The sequence below is a fragment of the Aulonocara sp. 'chitande type north' Nkhata Bay genome, linkage group LG13 (genome assembly GCF_057382095.1).
Source record: "Aulonocara sp. 'chitande type north' Nkhata Bay isolate Kocher_YH1m ecotype deep benthic linkage group LG13, A_spYH_male_GT1.1, whole genome shotgun sequence".
Lineage (NCBI taxonomy): Eukaryota > Metazoa > Chordata > Actinopteri > Cichliformes > Cichlidae > Aulonocara > Aulonocara sp. 'chitande type north' Nkhata Bay.
In genome coordinates, this window is record NC_141356.1 from 30,162,552 (window position 1) to 30,184,558 (window position 22,007).

At 41.9% G+C, this 22,007-nt stretch overlaps 1 protein-coding gene across 13 annotated transcripts in view; it reads left to right on the top strand.

The window, feature by feature from the left end:
- The window catches only part of LOC147316365 (neurexin-1a), a 278,541-nt gene that overhangs the window by 186,475 nt on the left and 70,059 nt on the right, over positions 1 to 22,007 (top strand). For all 13 annotated transcript variants that reach the window (XM_086259802.1, XM_086259805.1, XM_086259812.1 and 10 more), the window contains one exon: positions 4,885 to 5,066. In XM_086259802.1, coding sequence (XP_086115928.1) covers positions 4,885 to 5,066 — 182 coding nt within the window. The remainder of the gene's footprint in view (positions 1 to 4,884; positions 5,067 to 22,007) is intronic.

Genomic DNA, 22,007 nt, shown 5'->3' on the forward strand with positions numbered 1-22,007 from the left:
AATATACACACTGATAGTGGTGTAATAGGAGCAGTCACTGCTGGAGCTCAACAGACAAAGAAAAGATCGATACAGTAATTTAAAATCGACAAAAGAATAACATAAAGCCTTTACAGTGGTGTAAAAAAGAGATTACATAAACATGAAGCAAGATTTTGGATTCAAATGTAACTGAAATATAAAAAAACAAATGTTTATTTATTCAAATAATACATGATTAAAGAAATGATGCTTGGTATAAACTCAAGTAATTTTCATTTAACCAGATTCCATTAAATTTCACATTTTGCTTTGTACTTATGTAACAAAATTACATGGAAAATTTACATGTCATTAAATTAAAATGTCAGCAGGATATATATTTATATACATAAGAAAACAGTGTTGCTGTCACCAAAATCAGACAACTAAAAAATGTTACAGATTACTAACAGTAATAATAAATAATATATATAAAAATAATAAGTGTAAAGCAACAGTTCCATCAATAAATACACTTGTAACAGAATTTTGTTACTGTAAAACGTTCCAAAAGAATGGTACTCTTCTTTCATTACACAAAAGCTGATCCGCATTCACTTAAATAACAGGAAGTGACTGTAGAAATGAAAAGATTGCCTTACAGAGCCTTCATAATAGCACCCACATGAAGCCAAAGAATAAATGTTAAAGGTCCTTAATACTAATGCTGTGACCAGTATATCTTTGTCCAGCTGAAGTAAACAAGTCGGGCAAATAGGAAAAAAAATATAATTGTAGTTCAGACACATAATCCGTTGACATTTAAATCACTTCTTCTGTTCACATCACAAGAGCTCTTTAATAATATTTGATACATTTTGTCTGCTGCTATAAATAAAATAATACCGTGGATAAAACAAGAATCGATTGACTGATAGATACGAGGTATTGGCATCATTATTTTGGATCATGGAGTGTGATGTGCCATTTAATTATACACTGAGTCCGTGTGAATGGTGCCCCTACTCGACTGTCTTTGCAATTCGCAGCTTTGTAATTATTGCCAAGTTAGAACATGCAGCTGAAAAGATATTTAATTAGCTATGCTTTTGAAAGGTTCTGTTCATAACCTCACAGTCTATTTACCACTTCATCTCCTCAACTACTAGACCATTTAATTGTCCTAAAAGGTAAAATAGAGTGAGAGAAAAGGAGATCAGAAGGGGGCTTGTTGTCTCACAGTTTTCCTGCACGGCGCTAAATCTTCAGGAGCATTGATCAGAGATAGGGCCTTTACCAGATCCCGATAGTGTCCTTATAAATCGTGGTAGTGATTTCTGTGAAAACTGAAATGGTAAACCAATACACATCATTAAGCTTCTTTTAATAGCACTCCTCCCAGGAGGATGAGCACACCCAAAAAATAGATATCTATTTTTATGAATAAATGATGGAACAGATGTTAAACAAAAACAAAACAAAAAAAAACTTTCTTCCTTTGGGATTCCATGCAAGGGATGCACAAAAAAATATCAAAAATCAGAATTTCAAACAGCTACACTATATTCCAAATCTGAGGTAATCTATTTTTGCACGCCAGTCATTACGGGAATCCATCGCAGCAAACAGAGAGAAACGCTAGTGTTTGGTCCTGACAGAAAGCAGATCTATAATGTCATCTCTCCTTTTTCGTATTTCCATCACAACTATGTAATTATGATTGGATTCCTCCCTCGTTTCTCGGCAGAGGCGGTAATATGAGGCGCCTTGTGATGGCAGTGTTGGAGGTTAGAGGAAAGACAGTCTGCTGGCCTGACCTTAGCCTAACAGTGTAGTCAAACACACTGCCTGCTTTGCGTATCCACTCCTCCCACATCTGCTACACTAAGGCACACAGCCAGGATGCTTTGGTTTGCTCACACCTGTCTCTTCTTATGACACTGCATCACTTTCTGAACATACAGAGCCTATAGGACAGTTTGCTATATGCTGCTACCTCTTTACAGTGTAAATAGATGAAGACATTGCGAAGCCGCAGCCAAGAGGGCCTTAACACACACACACACACACACACACACACACAGGCCATGTTTGCTATTCTACAGTCTACTATCCCACACACCTCTTAGGCCAAATGCAGGAGAACTCCTGGGATGGTGCTACATTTTTAATGAAAGCAGAGTGTTTGATCTGCCAATGTTTATCTTCTTTGATGTTAACTGACACAGTAGAGAGCAGCCAGCTCTCAATGTAGTCCAACACGAGGACAGATTAATTCATTATCCTTTAACAGTGGAAGATTGCGGTTGAGGAGTTCATCCTGGAGGTCTGGTCGAGGATCCGTAGCAGCCTTGAGTAAGACCTCCAGAAACACCGTCTCTGCGTTTCTGCAGCGTGACCCCTCTGGGGAAAGGACTACAAATGTCAGAAAGCATGCATTAATGCTTCTGGGGATAGGTAAAACAAGAAAATCTTGATTACATTCAGTTTCACAGATCTTGTATTGTGCATAGCTTCACCTCCGTTGCACCTGTACCTTGTACTTTCATTTTTTATTTATTTCTTTTTTCATTAAACAGTGGGTGAATAGGGAATAAACTGAAACTCTTGTCAAATTAAAGAGACAACAAACGGGAAGAATATCCAGGACACCACTGTATCTAATGACTACAACAGATCCATATCAGCTCCGGTGTCCCAGGAGAGAACACAAATAACAAATATGGAGCCAGTGCATAATTACTCCCCAGCACTGGAGTTACAGAGGCATGTGTCTGCTGATTTCATGCCATTGCACAACTGTGTAGGTGTGCATTAGCCATGTTTCTTCGTGTATCTTAATCCTCAACAGTCCCCCAAGGACTTCCCAGTAGTTTTACATGCTTGTAAGGATTTAACACTGCTTCACCACATATTGGCAACCTTATTATCTGCATGTTGGTTTCGGAACCACTCAGCTGTTAGTTTTGTCGACCTTTGGTACCATGATTTGAGTGTTTCTTAGCTTAAAAGCACTTCTTTTCCCCCCTCTTTTTTTTTTTTTAACAGTACCGGTAAATAAGCTCTTAGTGGGAGAAAGTGGGTGTCAGATCATATGAATAGACTGAGGGGGAATTAGATGCTTAAGGGCCCGATGAGTTCCAGCACTGACATGGTTTAAAAGCACTTAATTATAATAAGCTGGAACGTTCAGCGAGTGTTAGGTGGCTTGGGGGAAACGGAGACGGTGACAACAGTCCAGCGCGAGATACACGGAATCGAAGATTACTCTGTGACTGGGCCAACATCAGATATGCATTAGTGAAACAAGAAGAGCTTTTTCAGTGGTAGCCGCCAGACTTCATGAAAAAGAAATGCAGCCCGCCTCGCAAATACATCACACATAATGTCTTTCCCTTTGTAGAAGTCATCAAGCTTCATAACGCTTTTTCCATTAGGAGAACAAAAAATGCTTACAGTGTTATATCATTAAGTTTTACAAATGCGAGTTATGCTTTATGAAAACAATAAATCCCGCCATAGATCTCGATGTCCCAACCTCGTTGGTTAATCACATTATTGTTAATTAATGATGCAATTCTTTTTAGCTAATGGTTGACAGTGTGTATTGACTCAAACGAGGGGATGAAATTGGAAAATGGGACTTGAGAGCAGACTGATGCGCTTTAATCGCTGCACTATGAAGCAGAGCTAGGAGAAAGTAAACAACAGGATCTATAAAGAAAATGCAAAATGTATCGATGGTTTTATAACCTCGTGAACTGGTTTACAAGAAAATATCGGAATTACAGTCAGAATGATTTATTATCTATTGTTCAGGCTAAGGCTGTTTAACTCCCTGCCCCTATGAATATTAACATACTCTGCCTCGCTCGCACTCTCTCCCGGCTTCTCCTTCTCTTTCACACTTCCACATGTAAATGCTTCGCACACTAACAGAGCTCCTCGTCTAATTTTTCACTAAGATAGCAGTTTTTATGCTAATCTGACAGCTGCATTTATTTGCGGGCTTTCTCGCTGCCGTTGATTTCCCAATCACATGCCCTATTTGTTCACAATTGTGCACACGTAACCAAGTTTGTTCACAACCTTACTGTGTTTGCGTCCTGGAAAAAAAGGGGAAAAAAATGGATTATAACACTGTCTTACTCTCAAAACATGAGGATGACAGTAAACGTAAACAGAATCCCACAGAATTAGCTGAGATTGACTCATTTCGAAGCATCAGTTTGACTAGGTCACCGGCTTAACGCTGCACAGCACTTTCTCACTGAATAGCTAAGTAATTAGAAGCACTCTTCCATCTACTAGGTCATGTTTGAACCCTTTTATGCAGCCGCTAAAGACAACAAGGTAATACAGCACGACAGGAAATGGCTGGTTTGGAGGTCACAAGAAGGGCATAATTGGACCAGCCAGTCAATAATGCTGCTATCTCCATCTGCCTTTGAGGCTGCTAATGAAGCATGAGAGATGGGGAGGTGCCCATTTGGCATGCTGGCTACCTGTGAACTGGGGACACGGCCGCACATTCTCTTGCATTCACTCGTATCTCTTCCCTCTAGAGGTGAAACGGGCAGTAGCGGTAAAACTGAGTGACTGTGCAGGATTGTGAGGAAATCAGAACCAGTACCTGCCTCCCTCGTTTTTGCTGAACGTTCTCCTACTCATGAATTGACACGAGTGTACTTCAGACGGGGCTGAGAGCCGTTCAAGAGTGATATGTTGCTCATTGCTTTGCAGAATCATCGCTCTGCACAATAAAACACTCCAGACTGACGGTGCTCTGTACACACGGCATTGATGCCGGCTTTACTGTGTTAATAATGTTTGCGTGTTGACAGTCAGTGAGTCACGCCTGATAGACGGATGAAAGAAGAAACACACTATTAACATCTTTAATTCTGGTCTTATCTCTTTCAGCGGGAACAACATACATATTTGGACGAGACGGTGGACTGATCACATACACGTGGCCACCAAATGACCGTCCTAGCACGAGGGCAGACCGACTAGCCATTGGCTTCAGCACACATCTGAAGGATGCTGTCCTGGTGAGGGTGGATAGCTCCTCTGGTCTTGGAGACTTCTTGAAGCTCCACATTGTAAGTCAACAATATGTTATTTCTTTGTTTTCAGAGCAAAAGTACACATTTACAGCATTTTCACATTAATGATCACTAAGACGTCAGCACGGTGGCACGGTGGTTAGCACTGTTGCCGCACAGCAAGAAGGTCCTGAGTTCAATTCCAACATCAGGCCGGGGTCTTTCTGTGTGGAGTTTGCATGTTCTCCCCGTGTCTGCGTGGGTTCCCTCCCGGTACTCCGGCTTCCTCCCACCGTCCAAAGACATGCAACTTGTGGGGATAGGTTAATTGGATAACCCAAATTGTCACTAGGTGTGAATGTGCAAATGAATGTGAGTGTGAATGGTTGTCTGTCCCTGTGTGTTAGCCTTGCGACAGACTGGCGACCTGTCCAGGGTGTACCCCGCCTCTCGCCCTATGACAGCTGGGATAGGCTCCAGCACCCCCCGCGACCCTGAAAAGGATAAGCGGAAGTGAATGAAAAAAAAAAAAAGGATGATCACTAAGACATCAATCCATCTATCGATCCATGTTTTCTTCAGCGAAACCTAGCTTACTAAAACCTACTTTTTTTTAATTGGCTTCTTACTGAAGTGGGATCCTACATGAACACGATGACGGGCTTTTGACTGCAATCTTGTAACTGTTTCCTGGGGCCTAAATGGGGATTGGGGATTAATTGTGTTGAAGTTAAGAACCTATAAAGAAGTGTGTAGTTGTGTACAGCTAACAGTAGGTTAATGTGTGTGATAAAAAGGAGCCCACGTTTGCTCACCTCGCCTCTGAGTGTGACAGCTGCAGAAACAGAGGCAAATTAAGGGTCAGTTCTATACAGTGCATAGCTGACCTGGACATAATTCTGCTGGCTAGCACATGACCTTCCTATCACAAGCACCCACTTACTGACAGTAATGCTGATGCTGGCCAGGAGCATACAGGAACATTGCTCACACGTACACACATGTGAAAGCTACACACCAACAACCCAAAAAAAACATGAAATTGGTCTTGAAGTTTGTCTCAACCCCAGCTGCCCACACACTGAGATTCACACTTACAGTAAGCAAACTGTGACATAAGCAGGCCTATCCCGAGGACATAGTGAAGCAATGATGTTGTTTTTTAGAGAGGCCCCCCCGTAGTTGCTGTGCTTGGACATGGGTTATTTTCTGTTTTGTCTGGTTTTTGTTTTGTTTGTTGTTACATTTTTCTCCCCAAGCTTTGGGGACAAATGGTTTTTAGCCCCTAGTCCAGAAGAAGCTGTCCAGTTTAAAATGATGTAAGGTGTTTAATACAGACCGTTCATCATTAAATGCCATATAGGGACAGAAACAAGATGTTCAGAAGGACATATATTAAAATATGGTTAAGGCATAGATGTGCTCACTTGGATGTGCAAATGCTCTCCCACAGTCCTCACGTCTTCTGCTGCTTTCTGAGCACCTTTTCTCATGCAGCAGAGACATACTGTATCAGACTGGGTAAAAATGGAGAAATCTCCACTATAATTTAAACGATGAAAATATCTTTGGACCCCTAAGACATAGAAATCTACCCACTAACTTGCACATCATTTTTGCTAACTTATTTGTGTTTTTTCTGTCAAAATGTTTTACAGTTTAAATACAATGAGTGGTACTGCTATTTAGTACGGTGGAACACACCAAGAACACACCACCAAATAGAAAAATGCTGCAAAAGCATACAAAACACAACAGAATATGTGTAAACCACAAAGGAAGTGGGAAAAAAACACAAGGAAAGTGTTTTTGGAAAGAAAATAATGTGAAGAAACAGCTGTGAAAGTGACAGAAACTAAAACATGTGAAGGATCGTGCTGAAAAACGAACAAAAAGAAACGGAGGATTCATCCGTGTTGTGAGGGGAAAAAAAGATGTGTGGTGGTGTGGGTTTTAATCATACAATCCATGTGTGTGAAGGTTCTCAGTCATCCAGGTTATCGTAGTGTAAGGAGCTGCGAAACTGTGAACGACCATCTTTGAACAGAGGGCGGGGCTTACGACACCAACTGTCTGCCATCTATAATCCATTTTTAACATCCCTTCCCAGACGCCTTGACGGCCACTCACATTCTGGGCCATTTGATCTCAGTAAATCACATGATAAGGTGGGGCTAGGCTTCACAATGGGTTCACCTGAAACCTTGGCTGATTGTGACCCACACCTGTTTTCAACCCTTGGCTTGTGTGATTAGGTAGAGGATCAATAGGGGGTCCACAACCCTCTTGGGGACACTCCCACAGGGCCTAAAATCTGGGACTCTCCCCCATTTTCTCTTAGAACTAAAGAAGCTTCTCGGATGAGAGGTGAAACGTCTTCAAGTAACCTAAAGACGTCCAGATGCTTTTCTTTCCAAGCGCCTTAGACTACATATGATCATATATTACTGTATAATTCATACAAAGTGTATGTTAGCTTGTGACTTGTGACACGTTACTGTTTGACCTCTCAGAGCCACCGTAACTTGGGACCTTTAGGCTACAGGTTAAAATAATATAACACTTTGCACTCACTAGAAATCTCCAGCATGTTATAAGCCCTTAATACACGTATGCGCCAAGCTGTGCATTACAACATTCCTCTTCCTGGCACTGGAGGAAATGCACAAAGGTGCATTTTCTGCCGAAAGACAAAGGTCACATCTTGTGGAAACACAAGACGACAGCGTCAGCGTGTATACCAGGTTTCAGATTCGCTGTGAACGAGTGATGAATGCTAGAGGTTATAGGCTTGAGCCTCACCGACAAGCGAGGTGACAGAGGGGAGTCTCACATTGTATAACAAGACAGGAAGATCATGCAGCTTACAAAAAGATGCATGCACATCCTCCTCGTGGAAGAGTGTACCAATCCAATGACATTTTACAGGGAGAAATTGTTTATAACGCATGTTCATACAGCAGGGGCAGTGGCTTGTGAGAATCCCCTCTCCTCTCGCATCAGCAGTCACTCTGAAAGCTCATTTGTTTATTTCTGCACATTTCATTAGAAGATGAGCGTGAGAGAAAAATAGCTTTAAAGAGAGGAAGGAGGCATAAAAGCAGTAAATAACTTGTAGCGTTTACAGGTTTTTATAATTTAAACTGCAACGTGACCATAGGGTTTTGTCAAATGTTGATTACGAATAAAAAAAAAAACTACATGTTTTAACATGTCAGTTTAAACTTAAAATTAGCCAATAAATCTGCCTCTGAAAGACTTGTTGAATAGCATTGTGATATAGGTCTATTTCCTTAGTTCTGAAACGCAGCCAAATGAAAGAATAGCAGAAAATTAAATCACGACATATTGAAAAAAGATACATCTTATGAAACAAACCATCTAGACGCTTCTGTCATCTCCTTATTAATTACAGAGGAAAGGACGTGTTTTACAGTGCTCCGTTAAACACAATGAACTGTGCAAAATTGCCACTTTGATGCTTTTCTTCACAAGAATAGCAGCGCTCAGCGTGTCACCTACAAAACCCTTAACTAGTTGAACTGCACCCTTAGTGGATCAGGCTGTAAAATGAAACAATATTGCAATATATTGGCCATTCCCAACAGTATCCCTCTCGCTCCTTTCAGTTACCTCAGCTCTGAGCAGAAATGTCTTCGGAGGAGTGTATCTTCAGCTGTATGAGATGGGATTAGACCAGATTTCAGTATTTACCCCCCTCCTGCTCCATCCTCTACATCCCCCACCCTTCCTAATCTCCTGCTCCCATTTCATGATGACAGGAAACCCAGCGGGGCTTGAAGGACGCCATCTCAGCTCACGCTCGCAAGAGGGAATTTTCTGAGTAAAATGTGGAGACTATGATTTAAATGCACCTCAAAGGAGGTGTGATCCTTCCCCCGCCTCGCCTTTTCCAATGCAGATAAAGACAATGACTGTGAAGTCAGCGAACCATCAAATGTACGACAATCACTTTCCTCGGGCTTATTACTGCAGCGCACGTGGAAGAGGGACTAGATTCATAATAATGTTCTTGCCGTCTCACCAATTACGATGATACTCCACAATCCCTTTCACGTTTTCTAAGGTGAAGTGTATTCATGAGACTACAAGAACAAGTATCCCACATGGATGTAAGTCTTCTCTGTACATGATAGTGTGGCTTGGAAAAGAAGCCATGTATATAATTAATTGCGCTGTAGCTGAAAGTCAAATCCACACAATGACATTATGCAAAACAGGGAGTTACGGATGTAATGATCCTTGGTGGGTCTATTCAACGGTGTAATCCACACAGAAGAGGAATTGGAACAAAGTTTATAAGATATGGGTATGGAATACTTTTCTCTGTTAAACAGTTTACTGTGCAATGGCTGTGAAATTTCAGCACAGAATACTAAAGCGGGTGCGCATTTTACTTTTACGCTGTCAAGGAAGTGTCATTTATTTTTCTGCACAAACAAGGGGTGTTGGTGTCTGTTATTGGAAATCCATCTGTACATTTTTAGGAAACCATTTACTCTGAAGCTTTGCAGTAGCGTTTTTTTTTTTTGTTGTTGTCAATGAGCAGCGGTGACACCGACTATCAGAGGCTCTCCTCAGTCTCAGGCAGGGCCCCGAGGGGCCCACTCAGCTTGTTTTGTGCTGGCACTCAATCTCAGTGTAGGGGTTGGGGACTATTCCAAGTGCTTTCTTCTTTTCCTACTTCTAATTGCATGCATCGCTTTAAAAAAAAAAAACAGGCAATGAAGGCACGCTGGCTAAGACGGCAACACTGTGAAGTTAATATATTCCACGGAGCAGAGAGGATGGTGGAGAAATAATGACTTCTCTAGTGGAGCATTGCTCCCTTCGGTCCTCCTTTGCTGACTACCAGAAAGGGGGTTCTTCCTCTGATGGAAGACACCTTTAATTGCAGTTTCAACTCCTGCTCTCTACCCTATTAATCATGTAAAATGGCTTGAGAAGAGAGACTACCTTGCACACTGTCTGAGCATCTCAGCTTCGAGTGGGAAAACGTCAACTTTGATATGTTCTTTTGGAGTTCACATTACTTATAAAGTTCTGATTATTCACAATCGTGTGCTTCATTAGATGAACACTGCACTTTCACATTCGGTGCTATGAGATTGTTACCTGGGAGAGGTGCTGCAGGTCTCAGGAGAGAGCCTGTGTCACGCTATTCCCCATGCTCCTATTAAAACACATGTCCAGGGAAGGGATCTTATTCTCATCCACAGTTGTGTTAAGGTCTCACACCCAGTAATTACCTCGCTATGCGCAGACATAGAACACAGCCGCATGCAATACCCCCAGGATTTCTGTGTATACAGCCTTCCTGCATTGCTTCCCCAGTCAGTGCATATCAATAATTAGCAACTGAGCAACTGATAGTTGGACCAACTGGAAATGGAGAAGAAATGAACACGCTCGTGTCAACTTGTGTGCAGGCGTGTGCGATTCCATGTCCAGCTAAAGGTTTTAAAATCATTTTCATATGTTGGATGCTTTTAGTGTTTGAACAGCCTTTACTTTAACTGTTGTTGCCATGGCAACTATTCCAATATAGTCTGCTGGACTTAGCTCCGTGGTGAAAATGTTCATTTTAAGCTGATTTAAAGTTAAATAGATTACATGATTTCAAATGTAAAACTGCAGTATACCATTTCTGTTATTTAAAATGCACAAATGCAAACATGATTCTTTGTAACTTTACATGAAATCAAGACATAATAGATGTTGCCACTAAGATTCCCCCCGTTGCTCTCCAATTCGAAGCCTCGGTGCTTCTTATTCACTAACACTAGGAAACAAGATGCATCCTCGGCTGTGAATCACACAACAGTAGATTTTCGCTCACTGGAGCACAGAGTTATTGGATGTGATGTACTATTTTACATTTTTTATTTTTAAAAATAATTTCTTTTGAAATGCTCCTCAAGGCGTCAACATCACAGATGCGGTTGACAGGTCCTCCTCAAATTGGAGGAGGTGAAGTCTGGCAGACAGCTGCCTGCTACACACACCTGTGTCTGCATGCAGCTGCCAGTCAACACCGCAAACTTTAAGCCTTAAGAAAGTTTGGATGAGTTAAGAAGTAAAACAAAAAGAAAAAAGAAAAACAAGCTATGGAGACCATTTTTGATGGTTTTCCTTTTTTCCTCCCTTTTAAAGTAAAAGCAGAATGAATGAGCCTTTGAGGTCCAGATTTTACTCCCATGTCACATATAACGTCATAATCGACTTATTTTCGAATGATGCCTCAAGTGGTTACTGAAGGAACTGCATTTTCCCCGAATAAAATCTGTAAAATTACAAAAAACGTCATCCAAATACAGATGCGTTTCCCATGACATTATTCATCATTTAAATGTCATGCTCCAACAAGCAGAGGGTAGGAGAAAACACATTCATCACAAGCGATTTTGCTTCCCACGGTTTGTGCTGACATGAGTCACTCTTAATTCTACAGTTACCCCGCCTCCCTGGGACAACATCTTAAGACAGCCTTAGCTGCCAACCTGCTCCACATTAATCAGAATCAGCAAAAACCAACAGAGCGTGTAATTTGAGGATCATCAGCGCAATGCGACAGATGGCAAAAGGCCAAAGTTTTCTTTTCAGCCTGCTTGACCACCTTTTTGTTTCAAGATACATTCCATTTTATGTTGTGGAGGTTTCCCTTCATTCCCACTACTCCTATTTAAGGGATCTTGTAATAAAAGCCTGACTAGCAAGAATCACAGAATCAGCCCTCACAGCCTAACTCCTCTCCTTGCTTTCCCTTTGTGTGACCAAGTGTCAGTGAAACCAGAACTGCCATTTGCTTGTCAGTATGTTTGGCAGGTTGCAGCGCAGTCTGTGGCGAAGCTAGGCTAATGGCACTGTAATAGTGAATTAACTGCTGACCGTAATGAGGAGATAGCACTGAAAGGAATGAAATGAATCATTTACTGCTGATTCACTCTCCCCAACATGAATGGGGAGGAGACGGCAGTAAGAAAGTGCAATGCCTAATAACCCAGGCGCTGCATATATTTAGCATGCAGATTTTGAGCCTTAATTGTTAAAGTGGCGATGAGCAGTGTTATTAGTATGGTAATACGCTGGTAAATATGGCATTGATTTTATGTTGGCTGTGACCGATTGTAGCAAAAGGATGTAGGCGAGAGCGAATGGCCCCCTATCTCTTTTAGTCATAGACGGGACATCCACTCTGCTCGGATGATGTACCTGACCTCAAAGAATCAAATCTCATCATCTCCATATTGAGAAGAGACAGCGCTAGAATTGCCATTACTCATCTTTCAATTCCAATCATTTCTCAATTTGTTCAAGCTCTTTGCCACTACAAAGCCAAGTGGTCCATGAAGAGGAATGAATGTGTGTGTGTGTGTGTGTGTGTGTGTGTGTGTGTGTGTGTGTGTGTGTGTGTGTGTGTGTGTGTGTGTGTGTGTGTGTGAGAGAGAGACAGAGAGCGAGCGAGGGGAAGATCTGTGTGTATGTGTATTTGAGAGGGCAGGACAATAATGTGTCTTCACTTTTATTAGTGTAACAAATCACAGCGAGCACAGCTTGTCATCCTCAAAGCTGTACATCAATATGTTCTAGGCTTGCCTCATACAGAACAATATTGCCATGGCTAACATGGGGTAAATTTGATTTCATCGTCAATGTTACACTGTTAGGCATGTTCGCTTTTTGGGGAGTTACAAGGTTAGAAGTGTCAACATTGTGTTTGTTTTTATCTGTGTGAAACATTTTTTGATTGGCTCAGCTATTCTCCAAAGTTCTCACTGAGCACATTTGTGCAGAGCGCTCAGGCTGCTTAGCCTCAAACGTTGCTCAGATTTTAAGATTCTTGCTTAGTTTAAAAAGAATTTAAAAAGAAACTAAAAGGCAGACCTCAGTATGCTAAAGCATGAGGTTTTGTGTGTGTGTTTTGTTTCTTTTTTTGGAGTGCCACAGCATGGAGTCACCATAGTTGTTGACTTCTGACACAGCTGCCCCGAGCCTCGGGGTGAGATAAAAATAGCCTTCTCTTTCTTGCTCCATTACAGTGAGCTGTAGCTCAGCGTCCCCAAACTATCACATGTAGAGCTTATTTTTATAGGAAGTACATTGTTATTCTTTGAATGTTGATTGCCTCGTTACAACAAGTAAATCATCGAATATAATCTGAACAGTAACAGATGATGAAGCATAAATAGGGATAGTGTGAATAAATCTAAATAACTGTAGCACTGCATTAGTGTCTTCTAGTTTTCCCCCCCCTTTTTGACAAGCAGTGTAAAACTCTCTGAGGAATGACTGAACATGGAGTGAGAATAGCTGTTTTCTGTTGTCATTACACTTAGTAGTGGCTGTATGATTTCATTGTTATAAAGTCAAGGGAAATGTATTTCTAGAAGCATATGCAAGCATGTTTGTATGCGCTTTTAGAGATGTTGCCACACTTGCGCTGCACGCCCTTTAAGTCCACTTATGTTAACCGAGGTTGAAGCACAAGTAAGGCAATTTGGACCGGGCCAAGTCTAAAATTACTTATACAATTACTTACACATATCCCTGGCAAAGACAAATCTTCTCTGCTAATTATTCTGTAATTGTTGTCGGTGCCCTGTTGTTGATGGCTTCCATGGTGCTTTGTGTGGGGCTGCATGGAATATTTAACAGATAGCTCGCCTTGTTCCGGTCAACTTAATTACCTGTTTTTTTTCACTGCGGCACTGTTCTTCTCGCCAGCCTGTTGTGCTTTCACACACATAAATATAATACACATATAAGCATGCTGTTTTTAATTATGTGCTGCTGTGGAAACATTTTGCAGCATGGCACTGTAGGCAGAGCGGCGTGTGCTATTAGTGGTTTAGCTCAGATAACTGTAGCCTTGAATTATTGTATTCCCCTTTCCATTTCATATATATATATCATTTTGTTTGAATATCTTGTATGTGCCAGGAACACGAAAATTATCCTCCTTTGTTACAGTTTGCTTTCACCAGCAAGCCGCACAGGCTCATAAAACATTTAGAGTGACTGAGCAGCAGGAAGCTATAGATTGAAACAGATCTTTTGGACATATGGAAATCAGCATAAATGAAACCAAACTTGACTGGGGTTAGTGTGGTGGGGGAACCGTATCCGCTCTTAAAATGTCTCAGACTTCTGAGGGAGCAACCACATAGTCAGCAGAAACACTCATCTTCCTCTTGTCCCCTGTTTTCATTTATGAATAATGGATTTAGTGGCCCTTCCTATATCCTCTATTGCTGCCGGTCAATATTACTAAAGACTAACCTGGAAACACAGCTATTGTAATTTCAGGTGTATATGCCGAGGAGCACTTGACATTCAAGTTAAATATTGCAAGACGGATGTGTATTTTCTTCATTGGTATTGCTTTTGGGGCAGACTGTCTGGCCACTGCCTTCTATTGTCTTCCAGCTATAAGAGTGTAATGTTGCAGACAGGAATTCTAAGTGAGCCTCTGGTCATAGATAGTTTATACCACAGCCTCATCAAAGGAAAATTTGTATGTGTGCGCGTGTCTGTATGCGCGCGCGTGTGAATGAATATCATTCTCGGCTGCCTCCCCGCTATAATAAGAGCTGCTGTGCAGTGAGGGCTGCTGGTGCGAGAGCAAACAATCCATGACGTGTCAGCAGCCTACATGTGCAGCGCACCTCATACAGGGAGATCAAACAGACAGGCACATGTTGTTCCTTTGTCCTCTTCCATCCCTCAGGTAAGCGCACGAGGTTGAGCAGGGCACCCCTGGATTTGTGGCCTCATTCTGCCCAGTTTATCAGCCATGCAGCGTGCCTTACCTCGGGAGAAAAGACAGACACTGCGCAGAGAGAAGGCTGGGATTTGTTTATGTTGCAGTAAATGTTGCACTATCGAAGAGGTGCTAAACTTTATGGCCTGTTTTGCGGGTCTTCTAAGTAGTTGGTATGAGTGATGATTTGGTTTGCTTTTTCCCAGAAGGGCGAAGCAAACACCTTGACAACAGTAATTAAAAGTGTATGTGAGGCCTAAATCATTTTCTTCTCTCCTTCTCCTCCCTTCACTTGGCCTAATAAATCAGTTATGCTTGAAGTGTCTCCCTCTCCTTAACTCTTTATTTCACTTGCGCATTTTGTGAAATAGCCCTGTGTCTGACAAGGAGGGGTTATAAAAGATGTAGAAAATTGTTGTGGGAATTCTATGTCTCTGCTGGATCCAGACTGCGCTTAACACTTGAAGTCAAAGCTTTAATGTGGCTTCAGCACAGAAGCATTACAACATCTGATCAGGTATAAAGCTAAAGCATTTAAAGTGTATACACTATAGCTGAGAGTTACTATGAATTATGTGTTTTGTAATTGATCTTCTAATTGTGGTATGAGATCCATCTATCCAGCCATTTTCCTTTGTTATCCTATTCAGAGTTGTTAGAGGTTTGGATCTGGGAGAAAAAAACAAAAAGCAGGCGCTGTCAGCCCTCTTTAGAATACAAACATAACATGTTTATCACGAGGCCAGTTGAGGAGAAAAAGTGAGCTGGAGATGTCACCCAAGTGATGCCTCAGAGTACAAAGCGTAAAAAAAAAGTCACCCAAATCAATGCCATATCCATCTATGCCCACTCTTTAACCCATGCAGTCATTTCTGTGGCAATTAAAGGCCAGAATGCTGTTGTTATTTATATGAAAATGTAACTGCTATTGAGTGCCAGTGTCGCCCACCACGCTTCTTTAGTCAGTAGCAGCACAAATCAATGGCCAGCCAGTCAGCCAGTCTGTGTGTGTTTGTTTTTAAATCCATAAACATCCACTCAATAAACTCGCAAACCTTGGTCATTGCAGCCATTATTATGGTATTTCCAAGCTGGAAGTAATTGTATAATCATTACCACTTCATGAAATCGTAATAGGTGCTGCAGATTAGAGACAAAGTAATGGCATGAGCCAGGAACTTGTGACTCCATCACTATTAAACAGATGGCAATGAAAAGTTTGTTTGTGTCCACACGAAGCACAGGCCAAGACCTTTTTTTATAGTTTGCTTTCATCCATTACATCTGTAATGTTTAGCCTTGTTAGTCTGGCAGCAGCCACACACACATTTTACATGTCATTAACAACCACAGCTCACATTAAAAAGGCGCACAACGATGCATTTTTAAAGAATGTGGCTGCTTGCTGTCTCTGTTATTATCAAAAATTTAAGCTGCGCAGTTGCCTTGGAAAACATGTCACTGCCTGTGTCCGAAGTGTAGGGTTGACATTTTATAAAAGGTTTGATATCTCTTAGCCCCACTGGGGATTTCCTAGCACACCCTGGGAAGAGGAGAAGGCAGTGGCGAACCTAGTCACACATCCGGCCTTATCGGCCTGTCGTATTATTTCACCACAAAGAACCACAGAGGCCTTATCTCGCAGCCATCTTCCCGATAAGGTCTGCTGCAGCAAACAAAAATAAAAGACAAAAAGGAGGGTGTGAGAGAACAAAATAACAAAAGCGGAGCAATGTTCCTTCGATGTGTTGGTCTTTTATTACCTTTTCCCTGCAAGATGACTGATAAAAAGCCAAAGACAATGAAGGAAGGAAAGACGGAAGATAAGTGGAGCAAAAAGAAAGGATAAAAAACTGAAAAGATAAAGAATAAGGACTGTGTCAGGAAAAGCCTGATGTTGGCGCAGGGGGGATGAAGGGGATAAGATGAAACAAGGGAGGTGGAAGGATTAAGTCTGAAAAAGGACTCGAGTGCACATACACAAGCCACGAGCTCTCATCCTAGACTACGCTTTGCGCTTTGCAACATCTACTGACAAGTTGTCAGATGCAGGTGTGTGTCCTCCTCGCTCTCGGTAGTTATGTGAAACGTGTCACTGTATCATCATCATAGCCAGGGATTCATGCGAGATCTAAACGTGCGCACACACCAACAATGGGAGATGAGGCATGTTACTGCTGCACAGACATGACTTCATTTTTTTTCATAGGTCTTTACTTAAGTAGATGATGGAGCAGTTAACAGCATGAGTGAGCAAAACAGTTCAGGAGCAGCATCTTATACCAGCTTACTCATGTCTCCCTGCCTCAGCTCAGCTAGAGTTTTTCAGTTTTATACAGATACAGAAGTCCAGTTAATTCTAATGCACAGTATTAATCATGATGGCAGCAGTACCCACCACTCTTCTCTGATCACTTCTTCTGTTATGAACCACGACTACGGGGTAAAGCTGAGTCAGGAACGGCCCGGATCAGTACTCGTAGCATATGGCGAGAGCTACGTCGGCGCGGTTGTTGTGACACATTGTTGGAACGGTTACAGTGTGAAAGGACTTCACTACACTTCAGTGCCCAGTGTCCTTTGTGACCGCCATGATAATGGGTACTTGTTTAACTTTCACAAAGACAACGACTACATTGACAGAAAAGACCTTCAGTAAAGCCTGGCCAGTTTTTAGAAAGTCTGTTTAACTGCCCAGACTTGGGTGTCGAACACTCTTGTCCCAAATTTCTAAAACTTGGTAGCAGCACACCTAATTTCAGTGCGCACATGGGGCTTTTCATTCACTGACGCATTTTGCAACATGCTGTTTGAATCGCTGCAATTTAATTTTGTTTACTTGTCAGATATAATTGCTCTCACTGAAATTTCATGGATTCTCTCACCACTCTCTAAATTGTTGTGAAATTCAAACGTACTATTTCCCGCTTGCTGGAAATTGAAAATATTTGCTCCTGCTGCTCCAGTGTGCTCATCACAGTCAGCTGGTTTCCATGAGCCTTTACCTAAGGGCTATGGTCTTTAAAAAACTATTAATTGTTCTCCCACAAAACGCTGCGTCCAGATGAACAGAATCAACTTTTGGAGATATTAATTATGTATTTGCACACAATTAATAGCAGCCCACTGACTCCAAGGTCCTGACTCAGATCTGAAAGTTTATCAGCTTGGTTTATAAATATGATATGAATAAACTTTGGTTGCGTTTCAGTCCCCATGAAACCTGGATTTATTTTTTGCAGGAATGCTGATCACCTGCTCTAAAACTGCTCAGCAGCTCTGAAGGCCTGGAATTTTCAGCACGCACCTAAAAGTCAGAGTTATAGCTGGCTGTGAAGGACAGATCCCATGGCAGCGTGCACGCATGTATATTGTGAACAAGTGGGTGTGTGTGGGTGTTTGTGTTCACGCGTGCCCTTGTGTGTGAATTGTTCAATAAAGTCATCACAGGCCTCATAAAGAAAGCTGCCATTTACAGCATGGCACAAAGGTCAAGGAGCTGAGCCTGATGAAATCATGCTGGAGAATAGGCTTTCCCGCTGCCAGGCCGTGAAAGAAAAGAGATGTGCGGAAAAGCAGGAGGAAGAAAAATGAAGGACATGAACACAACAGAAATGAGGAGCAATGTAAGATAAGTAATGGGAGAGATAAAAATTGTGTTTAACTTTTACAGAGGAATGAAATGTTTCACAAAACACAGATCGAACTGAGATCTTGCGTGACCACTTAGACTAATGATTCATGATGCATCCAAACAGTAGCTGAAAGGGCCAGTGTGAACAGACAGTCTGATAATGTAGATCTAATTATAACTCCCAGAGTGGGACCAGAGCGTATGTCTCTTCCGACATGCACACACACCGGGCATGGCCACGTCCTTATGAGCGCCAGCAGTGTTACCAGGCCTGGTCAGCAGGAAGCTTTAAAAATAGTATGCAGTATACTTACTATACATCCTAGGGCTGTATAACGATTCCGCTTCCTTGAACCTTAAATTGTTAAATTGTTAATGTAAGCTGTATCTCGAAATGCGGTTAATGAAGACAGCAACAGAGGGAGGAGGGAGTCATCAAGCTCCAGTATTTGAGAGAACCCCAGTTCTGTGTTTGGGGACTGAAAGTGTTGCCATATTGGCAGCTGAACCTCATACCTTTGATGAAACACTGGAACTGGTGAGGAAGAGCTGACAGACACATTCCCTTTGGCCAAGTTCTGTCTTTTTTTCTGCTGCTCTATTGTCTGACTTTGTCAGATCTGTGAATTTTTGTGTTTGTGTGTCTAAGAATGCGAGAGAAAAGGGAGAAAGAAATGGGAGAAGGCAATAGAGACAAGCCATGTGTGTCTGCTCCTGTGTGTGTGTGTGTGTGTGTGTGTGTGTGTTCTGGGTGAGCAGTCATCTGATGAACTGCCTTGCCACGACCGAGGGTTGTGAGCTCCCCAGCCAGTGAGATCCTGTTGTTGTGTTGGTTAACAATACTCTTCCTCGGCACCACAACTCACAGAGCAGCAGTCAGAGGTTGGCAGACCCTAATGGAAACGTCATCTTCCAGATAAAAGATGGTCAAGCTTTGATGAGAGGGGGAGTTATGGGAAGTGTATAATAAAAGAACCATTTCCAATCGGTTCCAAAGCCAATTTAAGAGCACTGAATGAAGACAGACGCTGTCATAGACAAACTGAAAAGCCGACAGTCACTCATAGCTGCTCCCCAGTTTGTCAGGTAGAGGGACCTTTCAATATACTTCTCCATATTCCTGCCTTGAATCAGACAGGCAGTAACTCATACCTGAAGCTGGATTTGAGAATTAAAAGTCTGGCGTGCACTTTCATCATTTTTTTCCTCCAAGTTTTCCCTCAGACTCAGCTGTGATGCCGCAGTCATGCTGTGAATATTTTCTGACTGATGCAGTGCTTATAGAAAATAACACACCCTGTTTTTCTAAGCCAGGTGGTACCACTTACGGCGAGAGTTAGTGATAATTGTTGAAAAAGCAAGCAGCGCTTGAAATTGCAAAATGTGCTGTAAATAGAAATGTGATATTATTTGCCTTCGCTGCATCAGGTCCTGTTGCTGGGTTCAGAATAGTGCTGCTTATTGTGTGGCCGCTATGGTAAAAAAAAAAGCTCTTACCGACACTGGAAACTTCACAAAATGCTGAAATATTGCAGGCAGTTTCACGGCACAGAAAATATCTGTTCTGCTACCCTTAAAATACTGACTGGGAGTAAATAGAGAGGAATACAGACCCAGTGGTGCTGCAGGACAAAGAAGCACCGCTTCCTTCCGAGTACAAAGAATAAAACAAGCGCATTTTTGACCTGCTGTATTGTGTTACTGGATGCTGCAATGGGCGAGGTGTTTGACACTTGTGGCTAACAGACACACACGCACGCACTCACAAAAACACCCCATGTATCCTACCGTAGTTGTTGTTATACTGTTTATTTATTGCTCGGAAACACCCACATCTGGTTATGTAATTTCTTGACTCTCCGGCTTGGCCGAAAAAAATGTGGGTGTTTTTATAAAAATTCTGCCTGACGTTGGGCCCAGCAGTGACACCAGCACCAATCACACGCAGAAAAAAATGGTACCTCTTGGCTTCTCTTATCTAAACCTGTCCCATTCGTCACTTTTCGCACCCCACCATCTTTTCTCAGTCCACTGCGAGCCAGAGAAGGTGCGGAATATCAAATCAAAATATTCACTGTCACAGCTAAAGCATGTTAATGGGTGGCATCCAACAAAAGGAGAAAAATGATTTTGGTAATACAATCAGTAAAAACAAGCACAACACCTATTTCTCCCTGTGCCCAGGATAATCGTATGTGTTAATGCGAGCGCTAACAAAGCTGATCTTTTGAAGGTGCTTATGCTGTCTGTGTATACGTGCACATATGTAACGCTAGAAACCTTCACTTTAGTACTGTTCTCTGCAAGATGCACAGGAAGTGCTCGCAGACACGCCCCTTTTGAAGGCATTGAAGTAACTAGAAGGGGTTTTTTTTCAGTAAAATTGATTCATTTTTCGGTCAAAACCGACATTTCACATGAAAGGATTATAAAAGCATCAGCTGGCTGACTCGCTGCTATACTGCGTTCCTGCAAAGCAAACCATATGATGCTTTACTTCACCGAGGTAAATGCAAGGAATTTACCATTCATCGTGCGCAGCGTGTTACAACCAACTACGCTGAGGTGGTGGCTCAATCTTCAGTGAGTTGTGAAATTGTCTTTCTTAGCATACACTTTCATTCTTTCAATTTGTGTTCATTCTGAAATTCCCCAATTTCTCAGACATGACAAGCTCATTTTTTTTTCTATTATCTCCCCTTTTTATATTTTATTCTGGTCTTGATTTTCCCTATTTGTGGAATCCTTTTGATAGTTACTGTCATCCAGTCAAGCCGACTGAGTTTGTCACGGGGAGAGGGAGAGAAAGAGAGATGTTCGCGTTAGCTCAGTATACAGGTGAAGGGATGATAAGCCTACTTGAATTGACTTGAATAGTTTTTTTTTTTTTTTTTTTGTTTTTTTTTTTTTGCCTGTCCCGTTTGGCTCTTTTGCCATCAGAATTGTTGTCTAAAGGCAAAGAAAGATGCCCAACGGATTTACTTTACCAAACTGACCATCCCAGCCTTGCCGTAATGGTCCATTTGATTCACCTTTTATTGTTTATTTTATTTTCACTTACTGAATACGGGACAGACTTGACTGGGGGAAAGAAGGGGAGAAAGAAAGAGGGAAAGAGAAACAGCTGAGAAGAGGGATGGGGGAGAAGGGCAAAAGACAAAAACCAACAGAACGGGCAGAGAAAAAAAATGCATATATCAATCACCTGGATCACCTGCTGAGAAAGAAAAAAGAAAGCAAGCAGAAGAGAACAAGAGTAATAGAATAAACAACATCACAATGATATATGGGAATATGACAGTAAATACTAAATGTTAAACATTATTGTGCAGCACATAAGATCAACAGAACACAGTGTGCTTTGAGGTAGGAGCCAAAAAGGGTGTAGTTTGTGGGTGTGATCACCCGTGTGTACACCTGTGAGCATGGACGCGCTTGTTTTTTGTTTTTTTAAAAGGTTCCTTCATGTAATAATCTGCTAGAGGGTGTGGGGGGGCCACAGCCCCGTCCTCCAGGGCATGAAGCAGGTGTGGAGGAGATCAAAACTCCAGACATCCAGAGGCCCCCAGAACACAAGAGACCA